Source organism: Ceratotherium simum, chromosome Y, assembly GCF_057802395.1.
Source record: "Ceratotherium simum simum isolate JZ-2026a chromosome Y, ASM5780239v1, whole genome shotgun sequence".
In the NCBI taxonomy this organism is placed as follows: domain Eukaryota; kingdom Metazoa; phylum Chordata; class Mammalia; order Perissodactyla; family Rhinocerotidae; genus Ceratotherium; species Ceratotherium simum.
In genome coordinates, this window is record NC_141941.1 from 8536362 (window position 1) to 8560467 (window position 24106).

General features: G+C 36.9%; 1 protein-coding gene across 5 annotated transcripts in view; it reads left to right on the forward strand.

Annotated features, from left to right (window-relative positions):
- The window catches only part of LOC147911639 (neuronal membrane glycoprotein M6-b-like), a 157663-nt gene extending 138562 nt beyond the window's left edge, over positions 1 to 19101 (forward strand). For 3 of the 5 annotated variants that reach the window (XM_087427902.1, XM_087427898.1, XM_087427900.1), the window contains 5 exons: positions 9343 to 9499; positions 13118 to 13289; positions 15746 to 15819; positions 16792 to 16857; positions 18832 to 19101. In XM_087427902.1, coding sequence (XP_087284028.1) covers positions 9343 to 9499; positions 13118 to 13289; positions 15746 to 15819; positions 16792 to 16857; positions 18832 to 18981 — 619 coding nt within the window. In that variant the 3' untranslated portion in view covers positions 18982 to 19101. Of the gene's footprint in view, positions 1 to 9342; positions 9500 to 13117; positions 13290 to 15745; positions 15820 to 16791; positions 16858 to 17263; positions 17345 to 18831 lie in introns of those variants that run through there. The other 2 variants (XM_087427899.1, XM_087427901.1) reach the window with 1 other exon arrangement.
- The last annotated feature ends 5005 nt before the right edge of the window (positions 19102 to 24106 follow it).

The window sequence follows — 24106 nt, forward strand, 5'->3', positions numbered from 1 at the left end:
AATGCTGGAATAAAAAGAAACTACTTCAACATAATGTAAGCCTTAATGAAAAACCCACATCAAACATCACACTTAGTGGTGAAAGACTGAAAGCTTTTTCCCCTAAAATGAAGAAAAAGGCAAGAAGGCCTGCTTTCACCACTTCTATTCAACTTAGTACTGGAATTCCTAACCAGAGCAGTTAGTCAAGAAAAAGAAATAAAAGGCATCCAATAGGAAAGGAAGATGTAAAATTATCTTTGTTCACAGATGATATGATCTTATATGTAAAAAGCTCTAAGTATTACATACACGGTCACAAAACCAAAACTGTTAGAACCCAAACCAATTTAGTGAAGTAGCAGGATACAAAGTCATCACATATAAATCAGTTGCATTTCTATACAGTATCAATGATCAATCCAAAAAGGAAATTAAGAAAACAATTCAAGTTACAGATATACACTGCTTAATGACTGGGACATGTTCTGAGAAATGGGTTTTTAAGCACTTTCGTCATTGTGCGAACATCATAGAGTGTACTGAAGGGAAACAAAATTTACCACCTTAAAATGTGTCTCTTTAACATGAGGATTATTGTAGACTGATTATTTTTAAGAAACCAGAGATTCAGAATGTTTTTCTTGTTACCTTCCTCTTAACTGCCTAAAAAAAGTCAGATAAAAAAAACCTGTCTCAAAAAGTGAGCTATCACCTTAGCATAACATGAATTAGAGGTTAGTCAGGGAGGAATCCACAGAAGCCTGTTTGTTGGGCTCCTCTCTCTGTTCTTCTGTTTCTGTTGGCCAAACACTTGTTTTCCAAACCTTTGCTCCTTTGCACCTACCTGTGAATTACCTGCCTTCCCTTTGAAATTCCTGACTCTCCCACCCCAATATCTTCTTCTGTCTTTCCTTGACGATGGTATTTAAGGTGAGAGCTTCAGTCATTTAGGTGAATTACTTGGTTTTCCTGAGTTTCTCCTATGTATATATGTTATTAAACTTTTGTTTGTTTTCCTTCTGTTGATCTGTCTCATGTCAACTGAATTCTTAGACTAGCCAGAAGAACCTAGAAGGGTAGAGGAAAATTTCTTTCTCTTCTACAGTACTTACACAAACCAAGGTGGTATAGCTTACTACACACCCAGGCTGTTTGGTACAAATCTTATGGAACCACCATTCAGTCTGTCATTGAAACATCATAATGCAGTCGATGATTTTACAGTATTATCCAAAAACAAAAACAAAAACAAAAAAACTTAGGAATTAGCTTAACCAAAGAGGTAACATACTTGTACAATGAAAACTACAAAACATTTCTGAAAGAAATTAAAGAACACATAAGTAAATGGAAAGACATCCATGTTCATGGAGTGGAAGATTATTATTATTATTATTATTATTATTATTATTATTATTATTATTAAGCTGTCAATACTACCCAAAGTGACCTATAGAATTAATGCAATCCATATCAAAATCAGAATGATGTTTTTTGCAGAAATAGAAAAAACTCATCCTAAAACTTAACTGCAATCTCAAATAGCCAAAACAGACCTGAAAAAAAGAAGACTAAAACTGAGTACTTACATTTCCTGATTTCAAACTTACTACAAAGATACAGTAATCAAAATGGTGTGGTATTGCCCATAAGGCTATCAGCTGACTTCTCAGCAGAAACCTTACAGGCTAGAAGAGAATGGCATGATATATTTAAAGTGCTAAAAGGAAAAAACTTACAGCCAAGAATACTCTACCCAGCAAGATTATCATTCAAAATGGAAGGAGAGATCAAAAATTTCCCAGACAAGCAAAAATTAAAGGAGTTTGTCACGAAGAAACCAGTGCTACAAGAAATGTTAAAGGGACTGATTTAAGGGGAAAAGAGAAGACCACAAATAGGAAAAATTATCTATTTCCATGATAAGAGGGTAATGGATACAAATGCACAAAAAAGAGGTTAGATATGATATCAAAAACATAAAATGTGGGAGGAGGAGAGTTAAAGAGCAGAGCTTTCAGACAGAGGTCAACGTAAAGAGACCATCAATTCTGTATAGAAGAAGAAAGGAACAGAGAAGGACTACTAAAACACTGAGAAAAAAAAAAGTTAAAAAATGGCAGTAAGTACATACTTATCAATAGCTACTTTAAAAATCAATGGACTAAAGGGCCAATAAAAAGGCAGAGGGTGGCTGATTAGATAAAACACCAAGACCAATATATATGCTGCATACAAGAGACACAGTTCAGACCTAAAGACACTCACAAACGGAAAGTGAAGGGATGGAAAAAGATACTCCACGCAAATGGCAATGAAAAGAAAGCTGGGGTAGCAGTACTCATATCAGACAAAATAGACTTTAAAACAAAAACTGTAAAAAGAGACAAAGAAGGGCATTACATAATGATCAAGGGAACAATCCAACAAGAGGATATAACACTTGTAAATATCTATGCACCCAATGTAGATGCACCTAAATATATAGAGAAATTATTAACAGACATAAAAAGAGAAATAGACAGTAACACAATAATAGTAGGGGACTTTAACACTCCACTTACACCAACGGACAGATCATCCAAACAGAAGATCAATAAGGAAACATTAGCCTTAAATGACACACTAGAACATATGGACCTAGTAGATATATACAGAGCATTCCATCCAAAAACCGAAGAATACACGTTCTTTTCAAATGCACATGGAACATTCTCCAGGAATGATCACATATTAGGCCACAAAATGAGTCTCGATAAATTTAAATAGATTGAAATAATACCAAGCATCTTTTCTGACCACAACGGTATGAAACTGGAAATCAACTATAGGAAGAAAATCAAAAACCCACAAATACGTGGAGATTAAACAAAATTCTACTGAAAAACGACTGGGTCAATGAAGAAATCAAAGAAGAAATCAAAAAATACCTGCAGACAAATGAAAATGAAAATACGACATGCCAGAATGTATGGGATACAGCAAAAGCGGTTCTAAGAGGGAAGTATACAGCAATACAGGCGTATCTCAACAAACAAGAAAAATCTCAAATAAACAATCTAACAATGCACCTAAAGGAACTGGAAAAGAAGAACAAGCAAAGCCCAAAATCAGTAGAAGAAGGGAAATCATAAAAATAAGAGCAGAAATAAATGAAATAGAGACTAAAAAAACAATAGAAAAAATTAATAAAGCCAAGAGCTGGTTCTTTGAAAAGATCAACCAAATTGACAAACCTTTAGCTACTCACCAAGAAAAAAAGAGAGAAGGCACCAATAGGTAAAATCAGAAATGAAAGATGAGAAATTACAACAGACACCTCAGAAATACAAAAGATTATAAGAGAATACTATGAAAAGCTATATGCCAACAAATTTGACAATCTGGAAGAAATGGATAAATTCTTAGACTCATACAATCTTCCAAAGCTGGATCAAGAAGAAGTAGAGAATTTGAATAGACCAATCACCAGTAAGGAGATCGAAACAGTAATTAAAAATCTCCCCCAAAATAAAAGTCCAGGACAGACGGCTTCCCTGGGGAATTCTACCAAACATTCAAAGAAGACTTAATACCTATCCTTCTCAAACTCTTCCAAAAAATTGAGGAGGGGGGGAAGCTCCCTAACTCATTCTACAAAGCCGACATTACCCTGATACCCAAACCAGACAAGGACAACACAAAAAAAGAAAATTACCCGCCAATATCACTGATGAACATCGATGCAAAAATCCTCAACAAAATACTAGCAAATCGCATACAACAATACGTTAAAAAGATTATACACCATGATGAAGTGGGATTTATTCCAGGTATGCAGGGATGGTTCCACATTTGCAAATCAATCAACGTAATACACCACCTTAATAAAATGAAGAATAAAAATCACATGATCATCTCAATAGATGCAGAGAAAGCATTTGACAAGATACAGCATCCATTTATGATAAAAACTCTGAATGAAATGGGCATAGAAGGAAAGCACCTCAACATAATAAAGGCCACATATAACAAACCCACAGCTAATATCATCCTCAATGGTGAAAAACTGAAAGCTATCCCTCTAAGAACAGGAACCAGACAAGGATGCCCACTGTCACCACTCCTATTTAACATAGTACTGGAAGTCCTAGCCAAAGCAATCAGTAAAGAGAAAGAAATAAAAGGGATCCAAATTGGAAAGGAAGAAGTGAAACTGTCACTATTTGCAGATGACATGATTTTGTATATAGAAAACCCTAAAGAATCCACCAGAAAACTTTTAGAAGTAACAAACAAATACGGTAAAGTTGCAGGATACAAAATCAACATACAAAAATCAGTTGCATTTCTGTACACTAACAACGAAGTAGCAGAAAGAGAAATTAAGAATACAATCCCATTTACAATTGCAACAAAAAGAATAAAATACCTAGGAATAGACTTAACCAAAGAGGTGAAAGAGCTATACACCAAAAACTATAAAACATAGCTGAAAGAAATTGAAGAAGACACAAAGAAATGGAAAGATAGTCTGTGCTCTTGGATTGGAAGAATTTACACAGTTAAGATGTCCATACTTCCTAAAGCAATCTATAGATTCAATGCAATCCCTATCAAAGTTCCAACAACATTTTTCACAGAAATAGAACAAAGAATCCTAAAATGTATATGGAACAACAAAAGACCCTGAATAGCTAAAGGAATCCTGAGAAAAAAGAACAAAGCTGGAGGTATCACACTCCCTGATTTCAAAATATACTACAAAGCTACAGTCACCAAAACAGCATGGTACTGGCACAAAAACAGACATACATATCAATGGAATAGAATCGAAAGCCCAGAAATAAACCCACACATCTATGGACAGCTAATCTTTGACAAAGGAGCCAAGAACATACAATGGGGAAAAGAAAGTCTCTTCAACAAATGGTGTTGGGAAAACTGGATAGCCACATGCAAAAAAATGAAAGTAGACCCTTACCTTACACCATGCACAAAAATTAACTCCAAATGGATTAAAGACTTGAATGTAAGACCTGAAACCATGAAACTTCTAGAAGAAAACATAGGCAGTATGCTCTTCCACATCGGTCTTAGCAACGTCTTTTCAAACACCACATCTGACCGGGCAAGAGAAACAATAGAAAAAATAAACAAATGGGACTACATCAAACTAAAAAGCTTCTGCACAGCAAAGGAAACCATCAACAAAATGAAAAGACAACCTAAGAATTGGGAGAAGATATTTGCAAACCATACATCTGATAAGGGCTTAATCTCCAAAATATATAAAGAACTCATGCATCTCAACAACAAAATAACTACCAACCCAATTAAAAAATGGGCAAAAGACCTGAACAGACATTTCTCCAAAGAAGATATACAGATGGCCAACAGACTCGTGAAAAGATGTTCAAAATCACTATCAGGGAAATGCAAATCAAAACTACAATGAGATATCACCTCACGCCCCTCAGAATGGCTATAATTAACAAGACAGGAAACAACATGTGTTGGAGAGGATGTGGAGAGAAGGGAACTCTCATACACTGCTGGTGGGAGTGCAAACTGGTGCAGCCACTATGGAAAACAGTATGGAGATTCCTCAAAAAATCAAGGATAGAACTACCATATGATCCAGCTATTCCACTGCTGGGTATTTATCCAAAGAACTTGAAAACACCAATGTGTAAAGATACATACACCCCTTTGTTCATTGCAGTGTTATTCACAATAGCCATGACTTGGAAGCAACCTAAGTGCCCATCAAGGGACGAATGGATAAAGAAGTGTGGTACATATACACAATGGAATTCTACTCAGCCATAAGAAATGATGAAATCCAGGCATTGTGACAACATGGATGGACATTGAGGATATAATGCAAAGTGAAATAAGTCAGAGGGAGAAGGTCAAATACCGTATGATTTCCTTCATTAAGTAGTAGATAATAACAACAATAAACAAACACATAGAGACAGAGATTGGATTAGTGGTTACCAAAGGGGCAGGGGAGGGGGTAGGAGGGAGGAGGGTGAAATGGATAATTTGGCACATGTGTGTGGTGATGGGTTGTAATTAGTATTTGGGTGGTGAACATGATGTAATCTATGCAAAAATAGAAGTATAATGATGTACGCCTGAAATTTATACAATGTTATAAACCAATGTTACTCAATGAACAAAAAATTAAAAAAAGAAAAAACCCCAGCAAAACAAAACAAAAAAAAATGGTGTGGTATTGGCATAAAGGTAGACATAAAGACCAATGGAGTAGACTAGAGAGCCAAGAAATAAACTCTTGTATAAAAGATGAGTGATTTCCAGCATGGGTGCCAAGACCATTCATTCAATGGAGAAAAGACGCTCTTTTCAATAAATTGTGCTGGGAAAACTGGATATCCACATGCAAAAGAGTGAAGCTGGACCCTTACCTAACACCATATGCAAAATTTAACTCAAAATGGATCTATGACCTCAATGTAAGACATAAACTATAAAACTCTTAGAAAAGACATAGGACAAAATCTTCACATTTGATTTGGTAATGATTTCTTATATATGACAACAAAGACACAGGCAACCAAAGAACAAATAGACAAACCAGACCTCATGAAAATTTTAAAATTTTATGCATCAAAAGTTACTATTAACAGAGTAAAAAGACAACCCACAGAATAGAAGAAAATGTTTTCAAATCATATATCTGATAATGGGTTAATATCCAGAATATAAAGAGAACTACTAAAGTTCAACAACAAAAAAACAAACAATTTGATTCAAAAATGGGCAAAGGACTTGAATAGACCTTTCTCCAAAGAAGATATGCAAGTGGGCAACAGGTACATGAAAAGGTGTTCAACAGCAATAATTATTAGGGAAATGCAAATCAAAACTACAATGACATACCACCTGACATCCATTAGGATGGCTAGTATTAAAAAAAACAAAACAGTAAATTAATGTTATGCACTATTGGGGGGAATGAAAATGGTTTAGCTACTGTGAAAATCAGTATGATTGATCCTTTAAGTATTAAAAATAGAACTATCATATGATCCAGCAATTCCACTTTTGAGTTTATGCTCAAAAGCCTTGAGAGCAGGGTCTCAAAAAGATATTTGTACACTCATGTTCATAGCAGCATTATTCACAATAACTAAAATGTGGAAGCAACTCAAGCATCTATTAATGGATAAATGAATAAGCAAAATGTAGTAGGTATATATGATGAAATATTATTCAGCCTTAAAAAGGAAGGAAAATATGACACATGCTACAACATGGATGAAACTTGAGGACCTTATGGTAAGTGAAATAAGCCAGTCACAAAAAAATAAATACGGTATATTCCACTTATATGAGGAATTTAGCATAGTCAAATTCCCAGAGACAGAAAATAGAATGGTGGTTGTCAGGAGGTAGAGGAAGAGGGATGGGGAGATATTGTTCAGTAAAGTACAGAGTTTCAATTTTGTTAAATGAAAAATGTTCCAGAGAGAGATGATGGTAATGGTTGTGCAACAATGTGAATGTACTTAATACTTCTGAACTGAACACTTAAAAATAATTAAGATGGTAAATTTTATGTTATGTGTATTTCAGTACAATTAAAAAATTAGGAGAAAAAAGACTATAGTGTGTTCTCCTGGTAGAAAACTGATGCTTTAATTAAAGTTCATTGTCTGCAAATAAAAAAAGGTTTACGAGAGAAGGAAAAAGTAAGGGCAAGACACTCGTAGTTGTTTGGAATCCAGGGTGTTTTGGACTGGAGGTAGAATCCCACCTGGGAAAGGCCAAGTGCACATATAGGACACACTGTACACATAGAACACATGAACATAGGGAATGGTGGCAAGGTGATGTGTTGATGCTGCTAATCATCACACCAAATAATGCACATCTTCCAGTTTTCCTCACAGGAAATGACCATCCCTGAGATGTTTGGTAACCCATTGAAGACTTAGCCCAAGTCAAAGTCTACAGGAGCAGTATTTTAACACCAACTCTGGCAGAAGAATAAATCCCTGGGCATCCTCCAATGCAGAAAGGGGAAAATTCCAGAGGGTTAGCCCCAAATCTATGCCTTCTCAGTCTGAAATCATTCTCCGTGGAATCTTAACAACTCACATGCATAGATTCTTTTAACTGCATAAATTCAGCAGCAATATACATATTGCTCAAAAATATTTTCACCATTATCCATTTCCTTCAGTTTTCTTTTTCTCTGTTTGAAATCCAAAGTTTACAATGCTTATTTTTTTTCTTGTAATTGTTAAGAAACTTCCCCACACTCAAAAAGGCATGAATGACTTTTTATGGAAACACATTAGAAGTGTCGTTAGGGAGAGAATTTTATTTCTTTATACCTGTCCATAAATGGTGTCCAAAGAAATGAGCAAGGTGGGGAGGGTGGGGAGAGTATTAGGGCAATCAAACAGGACAAGGCATTAACTGAGTGCCAGCTATGTACAAAGAAGACCAAGAAATATTTACCAACACTGAATCTGGGAAAAGTGTATTGATTTAATTAATGATCTGTATTAACAGCTCTCAAACTTCTGGGAAGCTCTAAAAATCCCATGCCCATGCTTCAACCTGGACCAATTAAGTCATCATCTCTGGTGATAGGACTCAATTATCAGTATTTTCCAAAGCTCCCAGTGGTTCCAATGGGTAGCAAAAGGCTGAGGAATAGTCATCTGGGTCTTTCTAGACTTTCATTAGGAGAAAGTCAGTTGTGAATTAACTTTCTGTATTTTAAACCTACTCGACATATTATCATTTGTGTAGTAAGAATCTCAATGCAAAAAACATAGGCCCAAGTTACTCCTTAAAGAAGCCCTGAGTGCTTACTTAGGAGCTCTCTCAGAATAACATGAACCACTGGGCCTGGTTGGGAGGCACTTTGATACGGCAGAAGGAACATGTTGTCCATTGGACCAGAGTTCAAATGCTGGCTCTGCCACTAACTATGTATCCTCTGACATGTAACTTAACTCCTCAAAGCCTGTGTTTCTTTACATGCAAAATGAGGATTCTAGCCCTCACAGCACAGGACTTGAGTAAGTAGTAAAGGATTACAACTGGGGCCCTTTCCCAACCAAAGAAACTTCTCCCTTGTTGGGGAAGGTTGTCCACTTCCTCAGTGGGCCCACCTCGGAAGAAAGGCCTAGGTTGCAGAGGGGTGGGCAGGGATGCCTGCGGGGGATGCCTGCGGGGAAAGCCTGTGGGGGAAGCCGATGAGCCTGCCTGCCAGAGCCATCAGCTGGGCGGGAGACATCACAGGAACATCACCCTCACGTCCTCCTTCCAGAGGCTGAAAACATCTGTTTACCACGCAGTGAACTTTTCAGGATCTCTTCTTCCTTTTCCTAGAATACAGCTGATGCAGTATGTCATCTATGGAATTGCCTCCTTTTTCTTCTTGTATGGGATCATTCTGTTGGCAGAAGGCTTTTACACCACAAGTGCAGTGAAAGAACTGCACGGGGAGTTTAAAACAACAGTCTGTGGCCGATGCATCAGTGGAATGGTGAGTATGAATGAGAATAGATGAAAAGTCCATGACACAAATATTGTTCTTATCAGTTTAGAGTTAGGAATATGAAAACCTTTTCAAGAGTTATTGATAATAAATTAAAATCTATTGCAGATAGTATTAAATCAAACATTTCTTTTATCAACGTACAGGTAATATGGCTACTGAAGATTTTTCAAATGTAAAGTTCCCACTATGATCAGAGGTAACTTGCATATCATCTCAGTCCTCCCTTTCCTTTGCCTTTGAATATGGATTGTGGTCCTAAAGACTTACATATGCTATGATAAATTGTCATAACCCCTCTGGAAGTATTTACCAAGCACCTATTGTATGAAGCACCTAGCTGGGACTTTGCTCATCACCGGCAGTGCAAACATTAAAACATAGGCTCCTGTCTTTAAGAAACTTATAGGCTAAGACATGAATTACCAAACTATAACCTTTAGGGTAAATCTAGCCCACTACCTGTTTTGTACCTCATAAGGTAAGAATTCTTGGATTTTTAAATGCTTGGGGGAAAAATGATGACTTTTTTTATGAAGTGTGAAAATCATACGAAATAAAATTTCAGTTTTGTTGGCAACAATCATTCAAGAAGTGATCACAAGGCTCATGGCAAGCAATGGTGGAGATCTGAACTGGGTTCCAGCAGTGGGGTGAAGGACAGCACAGATTCAAAGACAATGGAGAAGTGGACTGTTTATGACTTGATATTTCAGTGTAAAGATGAGAAGAACAGATGAGTGCAAGTCTCTGGCTTAGGCAATGTATTTGAGGAGGATGTAAGGAAAAAACTCAAAAACTCATACATATACATGCACACACATGCACACAAAACTTTCCTAAGGAGAAATAATAGTCTTCACAGAGAATGCCATTTGGTGTTATTTGAGAAAACCATGTTACTTTATATATGTAAACAACGTATGCCACTCAATGGCAGTTTTTTATTGATTTGAACTTTGCCAATCCCAAAACCAAAATAAGATCCTCATTTCACTGGATTTTTAAGGGTAAAGTCACAGAACAATGGAATGAATGAATTTAAGAATCTAAGGAGTAAATTATATCTCAATGAAGTTGTAATTTAACAAATACAAGGAAGAGACCGGAAGTTAGGGAAGTGGTAATTTGGGCAGAAAGAGGCAGCTTAAACAAAAAAGACTGTAGAGCAGAGGGAAGATTATAACACAAAAGTGAAAAAATGCTGGCAGCTTTAAAACAAGTTTTCACCCTTCACTTCTACCCATCAAATTTAAAAAATAAAAGAATTCAGATTCTGCTAAGGATTAAATCAACAACTGCCCGATGTTCAACATTGTTGCATACTTAAGGTATTTCTTTGAGCTCTAACCTTAATATACAGTGGCTGGTAGAGAGTACAAGAAGCTGGTGCAGTGGGCACTTCACCCAAAGATGAATAGGAGACCACATGGGCCGGTATTTGGAGTTATTCTCCTGGAGAAAATGTGAGGGTGCATAGGGACTTCTGTACCACAGTGCCAAGTTGTAAGACCTCGTCCCCAATCAGCACAGCTGGTTTTTTGTTTTTGCTAAGGAAGGTTCTCCCTGAGCTCAAATCTGTTGCCAATCTTTTTCTTTTTTGTGAGGAAGATTGGCCCTGAGCTAACATCTGTGCCATTCTTCTTCTTTTTGGTAAGGAAGATTCACTCTGAGCTGCCCATCTTCCTCTTTTTGCTTGAGGAAGATTTGCCCTGAGCTAACATCTTTGCCAATCTTTCTCTGTTTTGTGTGTGGGACACCGCCACAGCATGGCCACTGACAAGTGATGTACGTCTGTGCCACGAATTGAACCCAGGGCGCTGAAGCAGAGCATGCTGAACTTAACCACTAGGCCACAGGGCAGGCCCCCAGCTGCTTTTTCTGTTGTATATTAGATTTCATTTGAGCAAAAATCTATTCTAAAAAGTTGAAAAACTACTGTTATGCAGAGATGACCTGGATTGTCTTCATTCATTTCCTCACTGGTCAGTTGTGCCTTATGTATTGATACGTTCAAGGGAATGATTGAAGGGACCAACGTTGGAGTGTATTAGGAAGATGGAGGTGATAGGGGAGGGCTGATGACAGCTGGAGCAACATGCTCATGACAGAAAGTTGTAAGAGGCAAGGAAGACAGATGAGCTCTGCCCACCAAGGATAGCAAAGGTGACCTTATTTACAGGAAGGCCTTGCTCTCATGGTCCTTCCTGGAAAGCATCCACCCGGGCGCTTAGTAAGGAAGCAACTCTTCCGTGAGGCCACTATGACAGGAATGGCCCCCAACAGGGCTCTCTTCTCTAGGCAATCGTCTTCCCTTTGAAGCACTGACTGCTGAGGGGAAGGCAAGGCTCACCAAGTTGAGAACGACCAGCCTGTTTTCAAATCTTTGTGGTGTTATTAGAAAGTTTTCTTTTGACGAGTAAGAAAAAGAAACCCTAGTCTGGAGTAGCCCATTCATAACCACTGGGAAGGATGGGGGTGTGAAACCACGAAAATCTGCTGCTTCGATATTTTTAGAAATTCATATGCCTTGCACAGTCTAAGTGTTCTTGAAATAAAATAAGTGATTTGTTTCTGCAGTTTCCTACAGTGACCAACAGGAGGCAGCCTGTTTCAGCCTGACCCTCAGGTGGTCCTCCCATGGTCCAGGTATGGGCTCTTTGGCATGAGATTAAAAAAATAAAAGCCAAGCTAGGGAGAGAACTCCAAACCCTCCTGCACACTTTCTGGGTGCACATTCTGAAAATATAAATACCACAATGTTTTTGAGGTAATCTTTCAAAGTTCTGAAAACGGGTAGTCAAGGTGTAAGGTTATGAAGAAAGGCAAGTAATATGATTACATTTTTCCTAAACTTGCCTATGGTAATGTGGCTGAACTCGATGAAGATTTTTCCCTAAGCCATTGGTTTGCTTGCAGAGCTACTGTGAATCTTAAAGATGAAATGTAAAACTGGAGGCAAATGAGAATTTTATCAGATTAATTGTGCCTTAAGCTTGTGTTCAAGGCTATTTTAAACTTTTAATAAAGGTTCAAGCATGTAATGCTTTTAGTAATTTCACAGGATCATGCAACTAGTGAAGTTTCTTTTGCGACAGGGCTTCCTGTAGCAACTGCTATTATATTACCCATCTATTATGTAAAATAAAAGTAACTTTTGAGAAAGTAATATGAAGTTATAATTCAGTGGCCTGTAAAAGCGTCCAGGCACTATCCCATGGTAAGTACCACGCTCTGAGTTCTTAGGACTGTTGTTAGAAGGAGTGCCACGTGGGAGGCCCTGTCACTAATTAGCTCTGTGACTGTGGACAAGGGAGATCACCTCTTGGGGTCTCGTGTCCTTCTTAGTTAAAAAGAGGGACCTGCAAAGCCCTTGAAGTGGCTTCAGCAGTAACAGTCTCCATCCTATAGCTCTGGAGGGCGTGCCCACTCTGCCCCAGCCGCCAGCCCTCGGTTCTACCCTCTTTTGGCGCTACCGTGGCCTACGCAGTACTCAGAATGCATCCTACAGGTTCTGCATCGGACCAGCAATTCATTCTTCCCAGAGGATGCGTCTTGACTGTTTCCGTGATGATTCTTTCTCCCTCTTGTTTTCTTTCGGCTTAGTTCGTCTTCCTCACCTACGTGCTGGGAGTGGCCTGGCTGGGCGTGTTCGGTTTCTCTGCGGTGCCGGTGTTTATGTTCTACAACATATGGTCAACTTGTGAAATCATCAGGTCAACCCAGACCAACGGGACAGCTGGTGTAGAGCAGATCTGCGTGGATATCCGGCAATACGGTACTTCCTTTTAATCCCCCCGGATTAATTTCTATGGTCTCATGTATACATCTGGACCTTAGTTTTTATATGGGCGTCTATTTAATTGTCATAATCTGTTTCATATATTAATCTATTGGAATAGCGTGTACTCTTTCAAAGTACTCAATTGTCTAGATGGAAACAGCAGTGAGGCTTTTAGTTCCTAAGGGGTGTCATTCAAAATTTTGTTACATTTTCAAGTTAAGTATCTAGTAAAAAACACATAAACTATATAATGTGTTCTTCAAAAAACACTTCTGAATATCCACTATAAAAATACTGTGTATTTTGTCTTTTCTTTTCATTTTTATACCATCCAACTTTCCAAAGAAAATATTGTACACATTGTATAATCCAGTTAATTTGCATGTCCAACTCTAAAAAATCTTTTTTTCTTTTTCCCCCGCTTAAACTTCATCTATACCGAAAAATACAACACAAAATCAAGCTGTATTTTACAGCCATCAGAATGTACTCTATAGAAGCCGGCTGTTGGAAACCCATTCAAACATTTTCTAATGAATGGGATTTTGACACTAGGCAGCTAAAGTTTGATTCATTTCGACAAGGCACAGAAGGGGCCATTACTCCACCTGTCAATTAATTTAAACTAGACTTCTCTGCTGAGCAAGAGAAGGCAGCATCCTATGTAAGGAGTTTAGTGCTTCTAGCTAGTGTGGCAAGAAATCCTGTTCTTGGCAGAAACGTTGGGGGGAAACAGCTGTTCATTAGAATTGAAGTGGAAATAACTATTCTTTCAGAGGTTTCCTGTAGGGACATGACTGTTTCATTTTTGCTCCTTGTTTTTTCCCATGTGGCTCATCCTCCACAACTTATCTTGCAACATAAAATGAAAGTTGCCTAAAACTGCCCAACAGACTAATCTCTTCTCATAGACATCAAGGCTCAGAATACTGTTCTTTATGATGGATTAAAAACACAGCCTAAATTTTAATTTTAAAATTATTCATAAATGAATTTCTTGGCATTTATAATTTCCCTAGGCCTTAAAAATAAATATTGGTGAATCTTTCTTCACTACAAGTTTTGGTTATCAGTATTCATCTTTTAAAATATTCCACATTTGTCAAAATAATTATTCTTGAAATCACTGGTTTCGTGGACAGTTTGGGGACTTACTTCCTATTCTTGTGAAACATAAAGATTTACTCTTGGCCCATCGCAAAAGATGGAAGAGAATATGGATTTTATTTTTTAACCTTCTTTCTTACCTCCTGAAAAAAGTATAATTTGAGCTATGTGTAACTTCTGAGTATACACCTACGCATGAAAGATATGCACTTAGCTTTAAGTTAAAGGGAGAAAAAAGCAGCAGCCTAATGGACAACTGTCACTACAGAGGGGACTCAAAATTCAATGATAAACAGTACAGACTTTGCTTGTCTTACCCTCTGGAGTGAAGGACTGTGTTTTTCTTTCCTTTTTTTTTCAGTTTTTAAAAACACTTTGTTGGATTATAATTAACATACAATAAATTCCAAATGTTGAAAGTGTAAATTTGATCAATTTTGACCTGTGTACCCCTTTGAAACCATCACCACAACCAATGTAATGAACAAATCCATCACCCCCAAAGGTTTCTTTGTGCCCGTTTGCAGTCCCTCCCTCTCACCACCCTTCCTCCCCTCCCCCATCCCCATGTAACCACTGGTCTGCTTTGTGTTACCATAGATTTGTTTTTCTTTTCTAGAATCTTATATAAATGGGAAAATACAGTGCTTTGCTTTTAAAAAAATTTATAAGTGGATTTTCAATGCAAAAATATTTTCAATACATTAAACATAATCAAATGCATTTTAAAACAAATACATACAAAATACAAATCCAAATTTGTAATGTTAATTTATAAATTGCCCTGTCAAATTTCATAAAAGTTTCTGAGCTCAATTTTGGTACTTATCTCATTGTGGACTACTAATAAGATCTTGTTGTGAACTCCCCTCTTTGAGTTGCAAGGCCACAGACCAAGTAAGACATTCATATGGAAAAATATTTGACCTCAGTATGATGTAATCTGTGATATGGAAAGGAGCTATTTTATAACGGGGTAATACTGCAGTTGTTTAACTGTTTGTAACCAATAGTTTGTAAATTCACTGTAGGCAAAACTTAGCTTTGAAAATAAGTTTTTACAAATACCCATTGAACAAATCATAATTTGTAGGAGAAAGGAAAGTCAGATTGTTTAAACTTCTTATGGACCAGTTAACTTTGCTCTTGTCCTGTTGTCCAAATGGGGCTTACTATTTGTTCCAAAAGGCTTGCTCTGCAGAGGACAGATAGGTCAATTGTTGATAAAGAATGCAGCATATGATTGCATTGTAATTGACATCTAAAGGGATGAAGACAGCTGACAGCATGAAGCACTGCAGTCTGTACTAATAACTAACATTCTATTGGGATTCACTTTGCAGGTATCATTCCTTGGAAGGCGTTCCCAGGCAAGATCTGTGGGTCCACACTGGAAAACATCTGCAACACCAATGAGGTAAACCCACTCAGGTCTGAGGGCTCAGAGAGGGTCGCTTAATGTAAATTAGACGAGAAAAAGGTTCTCCTAGTAGGAGGAGTGAGAGAGAGGGCTAGAATGCTGTTAAGGAAAGCTCTTTTTGCATAGACTCTTTAAGATTGAACTGTATGTAATCACCACTATTCAGTTATTTTTTGACTACAAAAACAGCCCTTTCACATGGTCCAGCACACTCAGTGAGGATCCTTAGGAATCAGAGAGCTTTCTCTTTTGGCAGTAATTTGTAGTTATTGCAATCCTGCAAATATGAAAATATACGTAGATTCTTCTCTTTCACCTTCAGGTAGTTTTTCAAAGTAGAACATTTGACAAAGAACAAATGTTAATTAATTTTCTTAGAAAAGACTCCCCTGAATTTGTGTATAAAAACAAATTTCTATAAATTATTATAATCATATATATTTCCATAGAGATTCACTGTTATTTTTCATTCATCCTTAATTCACCCTAACACTTTGCTTTAAAATGTCTCAGCCATAGAATATTTTCTGGCCGTGGCTTATACCTATTTATAAAGAAAAATTCTTAAATGCACAAGTAGGACCTCGCACATTAAAAAAACCCTAATGTGCTTTTGGAAAGAAATGAGTTACTGAAATAATCAGCCCCTACTCTAAAGCATGGACACCCAACCTTGGCAGCACACTGTAGTCATTGGGGAGCGTTATAATATACTGATGGCTGAGGCTCAGCCCAGTATCTAATTAAATAGATACTCAGATTTAATTGGGCATCAGAAAGTTTTAAAAGTGGCACAGTTGATTTCAGTTTACAGCCACAGTTATGAACTGGGCTTGAAGGGGGTACACTCTTCCACTGAGCCTTGCAGAAAAGAGCTGTACAGGAGAAAAATGAAGTAGCACCCCGGAGCAGGTGTAGGCCATTTCCTTCCACATAAAATGCTTATGTCGGCACCCTGTTCTTTCCTAGTTCTACATGTCCTATCACTTGTTCATTGTGGCCTGTGCAGGAGCTGGTGCCACCGTCATTGCCCTGGTGAGTAACAGCCCCAGGACTGGCCTAGTCTAACCCCTGCCCCCTGTAGTCTCCATAACGACAGGTTTCCCTTCCAGCAAACAATCCTGAGAGTCAACCTTGGTTAAATTTCACCTGTGTGAACTTACCACATCTAGATTGTAGGAAGTACTAGCTGGCTGTCTTGTCACCCATTGTAGGTGATATAATTTGGATTCTGTAGAAAGAAGAGAGGGTACCAACACCTGCAACACATGTTGACTAAGACTAGCATATTCTATTGTTGCAATTAGCCCTTACTTTCTGTTGTGAAAAAGAAACACCTTCAGCTCTGAGCTGGCACCCCTCCCTGCCCAAGTTTAGAAGTGTCATGGCCCCGGCCCTCACTGCCTGTACCTTACTGTCCTGTTTTGTTCTCTTCCACCAGCTGATCTACATGATGGCTACTACATATAACTATGCGGTTTTGAAGTTTAAGAGTCGGGAAGATTGCTGCACTAAATTCTAAATTTCATAAAGCCAATAAGGAGCTTTAGAAAGCTATACAATGTAGTGTGAAATACCACTGACACCCCAGACTTAGCAGTCTCAGTTTCTGCAGTTTTGTTACAGTAATTTGTAAATAGCTTTAGTCAACTTATTTCACATAATTAATAAGATGACTTACTTTACATGAATAGCAAAATAATGAGATCTAGCTATTTCTGCATTTACTGACATTGGTAAGCATCTAATATGAAAATGAAAAATAATTTTCTTACACTTTGAGCAGTATCTCTAAATGAAGTACGAAAACTTCGGAAATACCTGCATTCTCCATTATTTTTGCTTGCAGTTTCAATGATGAAAATGAAAAGGTGCTGAAGATGAAATGGAAAAGAATAGTTTTAATCTGGATTTTATTTTATCAGATTCTTTTTTGGAAAATATTTTGCAAATATACTTGAAATTTGATTGAAAAAATCTTGCTATTCTATGGCTCATTACCATAACAAATGCCCTAAAAGGTCAGATGAGAATTTGAAAGAAAAAAAAAAAGACAAGCTACCCCCTATGTTTTCTTCAAAGAGAGAATTTATATGTTAACTTTTATGTTTTCTTCAAAGAGAGCATTTATATGTTAACTTTTTGGGCACAACACTGTGATGCCTTTTTGAGTCCCCAAAATTGATAACCTAAAATGGTTGTGTTTGATGAAAATTAACTGATTTCTCAATAGCCAATTCTCAAACTCCTAAATTCTCACAGAAGATTTTAAGAGAAATTGTGCCTTGATCTGAAAGTCTCAAAAATGTTGAAAAGTAAACATGAAATGTAAGTTACTTGAGATACAGATTTACCTTTCAAGAAGATAAACAGAAGTGTTTGCACATCCACTGTAAACAATGATAATAAGGATTTTTATATATTGTAAAATGAAATAATGGCAGTTTTGCAATTAGAAATGTAGTTTCATGCTAAAAATGTGATAACAGAGATTGCATGCTTTGCTTATAGTTCTTAGTTTTTCATTTTTACATTCATTTAATTTTTCCATGTTAAATATGTGGTTTTTATTATTTACTCAAAATAAACATTGTTCACACTTTTAAGCCTTTGGGGGAATTGATTTTATCCACAGACAGGAAAGATCTTTCCACTATGTTTATTTTAAAATAACCACACAATGTGTTTCTGAACTTCTGCATCAGTCTTGAAAATTACTCTCAAAATGTAAAAAGCTCCTTCTCGTATTTCATTTTTGCTTTTTTTAAACAATAACTTTGGCCATTTTTTTCAAGTTCATTATGTTTGTATACTAACTTTTCTTCAGCCTTTTAATATTAAGCACACTAGTAGAGCATGCTTTCAGTATCTGATGCCTCTGATAGCAGACTGAGTATTAATAGAGAATAACGCTCTCCCTTTTCACAGTAAAGACCATCTAATCTGCCTAGCAGCTTGCTTTGCCTTCTGACATGCTCACTAGCCATCATGCTCACCCTTCTTTTCCAGATCCACTTCCTCATGATACTGTCTTCTAACTGGGCTTACTTAAAGGATGCAAGCAAAATGCAGGCTTACCAGGATATCAAAGCAAAGGAAGAACAGGAACTGCAAGATATCCAGTCTCGCTCAAAAGAACAACTCAATTCTTACACATAAACGTTTGCCAGTGTTTCAGCCGATGAATTGACAGCTCTGACAAATCATCAGACAGCTGCTCTGCAGTACAGATGTGTATCCCACCAAACAAACTAATGTAGAAGTACAAACACTTCACTGGCTGTCTTAAGCTCGGATGTATTTCTAGGAAAACCTTCCAGTAGGTAAATCTTTTTCTTTAGAACAGATATTGGAGGTTCCATGTTACCCATTTTAAAAGGCAACACTGACAAAATGATTGTTCCTCCTTTCGAAATTTGTGGCATGTTCACAATCCAACCAGAAGCAATGGGAATACATCATACTTTTTACAGGGACCCTGACATACCAGCATCAGGAGATGTGACCATAAATTCCCATATACTGTCTGCCCTCAAATAAATGTAACTATACGGAGAATAAAATGGAATTCTGTCAGCTGACATTTTTCCTTCCAAGTCCAGCACACGTTAATTTCCTCAGCCAACCAGAAATCTATTTTTCAGTAATGCTTAAATGATCCACTATAATTCTGCTATACTTACTAATGAAAAAGATGGATTCTCACACATTAACAAGTCTTCCAGAATCAGTTTTATAATAATTTCATTTTAATAAAATGGTAATGACCAAGTTGTCATCATTCTTTTTGGGAAATAACGATCAGCTCTGCCTCAATGAATATTTGCTTTAAATTTTTAAGCATTTATACTGTACCTGGAGACCCTAAGGCCTTCACAAACTGTTCCATAAATGTCTTTAATTATTACCATAAAATGACCACTGTTCTAATCCATTAAGCAGTCTGGATAGTGTTTATGGTTTCATACTATTTAAAACCCTAATTACCAATAGACCACAGACCTCCTACTTAGAATACTTAAGTAATTTTAATTACGGTTGATATCTATTTCACTTTTTCTTGACTAAATCTTAATTTCCTGAAATAATAAGGTATGATTTTCCACAAGAAAACTGCTTCTTGAGTTTAGACCATTTTCAACAGAAACTTGCCTTCTAAATCATTGTGTTCCAGAACATTGACAACAGGTACTGGGTATTAGTAATGGTAAATTTTGTGGTGTTCTTTATGAAATGATACACGTAACTGTTGGATGCATCAGTGCTTTTTAAATGGGCTGCATAATATAGGGTTAACTATGTATATTCATGTTTAGAATTAACTTGTGATTGGCTGTTTCCTCGATTTAAAAACATATACATGTGTAGAAATGTATTAAAATTAAAAGAAGCATAGCTTTATCAAGATGCTATTAAAATTTAACATTCCTCAAGTATGATAGTTCATTTATTTTTTGTTTGGTTCATGCCTAAAAATGCCTATTTGGATCTTGACTGTTTCTTGTTTCAATTGGGAGAAGCTCTCTTCTGTGTAGAACAGTTGTTCCAGAATAGCTTGGTGTTTTGTTTTCCTGTTGCATGACAGACCTAAATATTTTTTCCAGCAGTGGAGGTGCTGTTAGAGTCCAGTGTTCTAGAGGAGGCAGTGTCTAAAGCCTAATTTTACTTTTGTAATTCTGGTAGCTATTACCAGGAATTTTTGAAATTTTGTTTAAGTAGCCTAATATTTTTTATTTAAAGAGCATTAAACTTTACTAGCATAAAATTTTATAAATTTTTGTAACCTAACAGTGAATCAATATTTTCTATCAGTGCCATAGGCTTCTGGTAGTTCTATTCAAGTGTTACAATAAATATTTGTAGATAACAGTCAGTACTTGTATATGCTTACTTTAAAGATCTATTCAGGTGGAAACAGCTGTGGATGTACTAAGAGAAATGAAATAAAATTATAGTTCATTTACCTTTTTACCATACATAAATACTATCACTTTTTGTCCCTAGTGTGTTGTCACTTTCAACTATGTATAATGAGGATTTTAGAAAATATTATAATCCACCAGGATGTATTTTGCCTAAATATTTCTAGCATTTTATAGAATAGTCTGTGTAAAAGAAAAATATTTTTTCTGGCTAGCTTGTCCCACAGATAAAAACTATATGCCTACGACAATAACATGAAACTTACAAACTCTGCCAGTGACTGAGGAAAGTAGAAACAATGGGGAGCCTTTGTAATGGTCTATGTAATACAAAGTAGGGGGAAAATGAGTAATATTAGAAAGTGTTAAGAAGTTATGTGAGGTGCTGCTGAAAGAGCAGATGCCAAGTTCTTGGTGGCAAGGTGATTCAATGTTTGCTATGCTAAGTGTGATAATGAATGGTGCCTGGACAACTTCTTTCTTTCAATTACTTTCAAAGGTGTACTTCAATGAAAAATTCCTTAGAAGCCTAAAGAATAATATACACCAAAAAATCTCCCCCCCACTTTGTTATGGAACTCAATAGCCAAACAAGTATCACCAGCAAAAACAATTTAGCCCAGTCAGTATTTTTAAGGGGAAATGATCTCCTTTAGGATTTTACTGGAAAGACAGACCCGACAAACCCTTCTTGTGTTAGGAGCTGCGTAACCATCGGTTAGCACTGGACGTCTCACATCCCAGAAACCCCTCAGTCCACGCAAACCAGAATGGTTGTTCACCCTCAGAGCAGTTCTGTGTGTGTTTGTTGGTGACTATACTGGCAGTGTCTTAAACGACTTTTCCGAGATGCTCCCACATGCAAGACGCTGGACTGAGAGCCGCAGATGTACAGAAATGAAGATGGGAGCCAAGAGCAAATGAGCCTCCTCTTCCCTTTGTGGAAGTTATGTTGGTGCTGCATTCAAGTGTAATTATCTTGATCTGGTCAATGTGGAGAGGGTCACTCTGGAGAGGGACATCCAATGGGCGACCAATTGCAAGTTCCTGGATGTCTTCCACTAGAGCAGCTCCAGAGTAGCCTCAGTTAGAGGCAGTACTGGCCTTGAAACCTGGGTGTGCATCCTTGCTCTACAACTTGACGGTCATGGGTCTCAGTAACCTCTCTGTGCCTCACCTTTCCTAATCCATAAAATATGGAGAGTCATGGTACCTAAACTTCATATGGCTGCCATGAGCACTGGGTGAGTTAAAATATGCAAAGGTCTAAAATTGTAGCTGGTATGCAGTAAGTGCTCAATAAATGTTACCTGCTCTTTTTATCATCATTGAAGAAGAGTGTGTGTTTTTCTCAAGAAAAAGATGTCGAAATTAAAGACCAGGGGTGATACTGTTCTATTTCTAGAGCCTAGAATGAAACAAATTAGGGACAAATCAGTAGGAGAGTGTTTGACTGGTCGTAGCCCAACTCGGAAGAAGAAGAAACACAGCGGAAAATTCCAAAATGCAGTCCTGGAATCTGACCAACAGGATAGGTTATACTTATTTGAAAACTTAAGACAAATTGGAAAAAATAAAAAATAAAACAAAAAACCAGCTTATTCTAGTAGATGTTGGCCGAAGAATGAGAAATATTATATGGCTGGAGAAAGGGTATCACTTGACTAGATTATTCTTGGTTTATAAACTATAATACTAAATGGAATGATGAAAAATCACAACAGATTACACATAAAACCTTTATTAAGAATTTTTCGTATTACAGAGAAAGTAGAGCCTTAAACATTATGGAACTTCACTGTTACATGTAAGAAGCTGAGCAACAACCTACCCCCAAAAGTCATCTGGTTCTTTATGAGACAAGCCTGTGAAACTAAATTGGGGAAAGACAAACAGTAAAACTTGAAAATATTCATGTCAAGTTTATTCCAGGGTCTTCACAATGTTCTCATTCATTTCCTGAGGGGCTTCTGCCCATATGCATCAGGATCAATTTTACAAGTTAAAAGACACAGTTTTTCTAAGTCATTAATTTTGACTGATTCAATAATTTCTTACAGGCAACCGCTAATATCTGGAAACTTCCCTTAAGCTGACAAAAACAGCAATAATGGTTTGCATAAGAAACACAATGTTTTGCCTAAGAACACAATGTTGAGGACACCATACATTTCGTCTTTGTCACTAGATGGCAGTAATTTCAGTCTATCAAAGAGCTGACTTTTTCACACTAAATTTAGCAAGCACTTCCAAAGAAACTATATAGGATGCATTCTAAACATCTGTGGTACTTCAGACTTCATATTAAATATCTCAGTAATGCATTCATTAGTCATTGATAGAGTGTTTACTTTTTCTTAATTTCTTATTCTTAAAACAATGAGACATCCCAACCTTTACAAACTTTGACAAATCAGTATCTCTTCAAGCTTTTTTGCAAGTAAAAATTATGAAGTTTTGTTGAAAGAGTGTAATACACTTAAAAGACAAAAGGTTCCATTTGAACTTTGGATTTTCTATGGTTTTACCTTTTTGTCTTCAATGGAGATGACAGATTCTTTTCCCAAGGATTTCATGTAACTCATAAAAAGCCTTATTTAGTGAGGATCTGTACCCACAGACTGCCCTGTCCACAGCATCACCACCTCATCTGCCATTTCCTGGTCTGTCTTTTGCTGAATGACTTTTTTTTTTTTTGCTGAGGAATATTCACCCTGAGGTAACATCTGTTGCCAATCTTCCTCTTTATGCATGAGGAAGATTCGCCCTTAGCTAACATCTGTGCCAATCCTCCTCTGTTGTGTTTGTGGGTCACTGCCACAGCATGGCTGACGAGTGGTTTTGGTCTGTGCCTGTGAACCAAACCTGGGTCATCAAGTGAAGTACATCAAACCTAATCACTAGGCCACAGGGCTGGCCCCCTCAATGATATTTTTAAAAGGATTTTCACCATAAGCAGTTTTTGTTTAATTTATTAAATACTCTTTTTAAATTCTTTTTCCATTTCAATCTTCAGTGATATTTCAATCATCCTTGATTAGATAGATGGGTACCAAAATAGGAAATATATTTCTAAAACCTTTAAGTGTTTAAAAAACACATAGTAATATAATCCTAATCTTTTAAAGTCCAACTTGCAAACCAGAGAATTATATACTTTTTACAAAATTCATATCATTGCTAACAAAGGGAGGCAAATATGCCTCATCTCAATCAAGGAAAGGACTAATTTCTCAGAGTGTCCTTTAGGCTCAAATTAGTGGAGCCAAAGAACATTCATATGAAAGAATAATTTAAGTAAAACTTAGCCAGGAGGGCGGAGTCAAGATGGCGGCGTAGGCAGACTCTGAACACACCTCCTC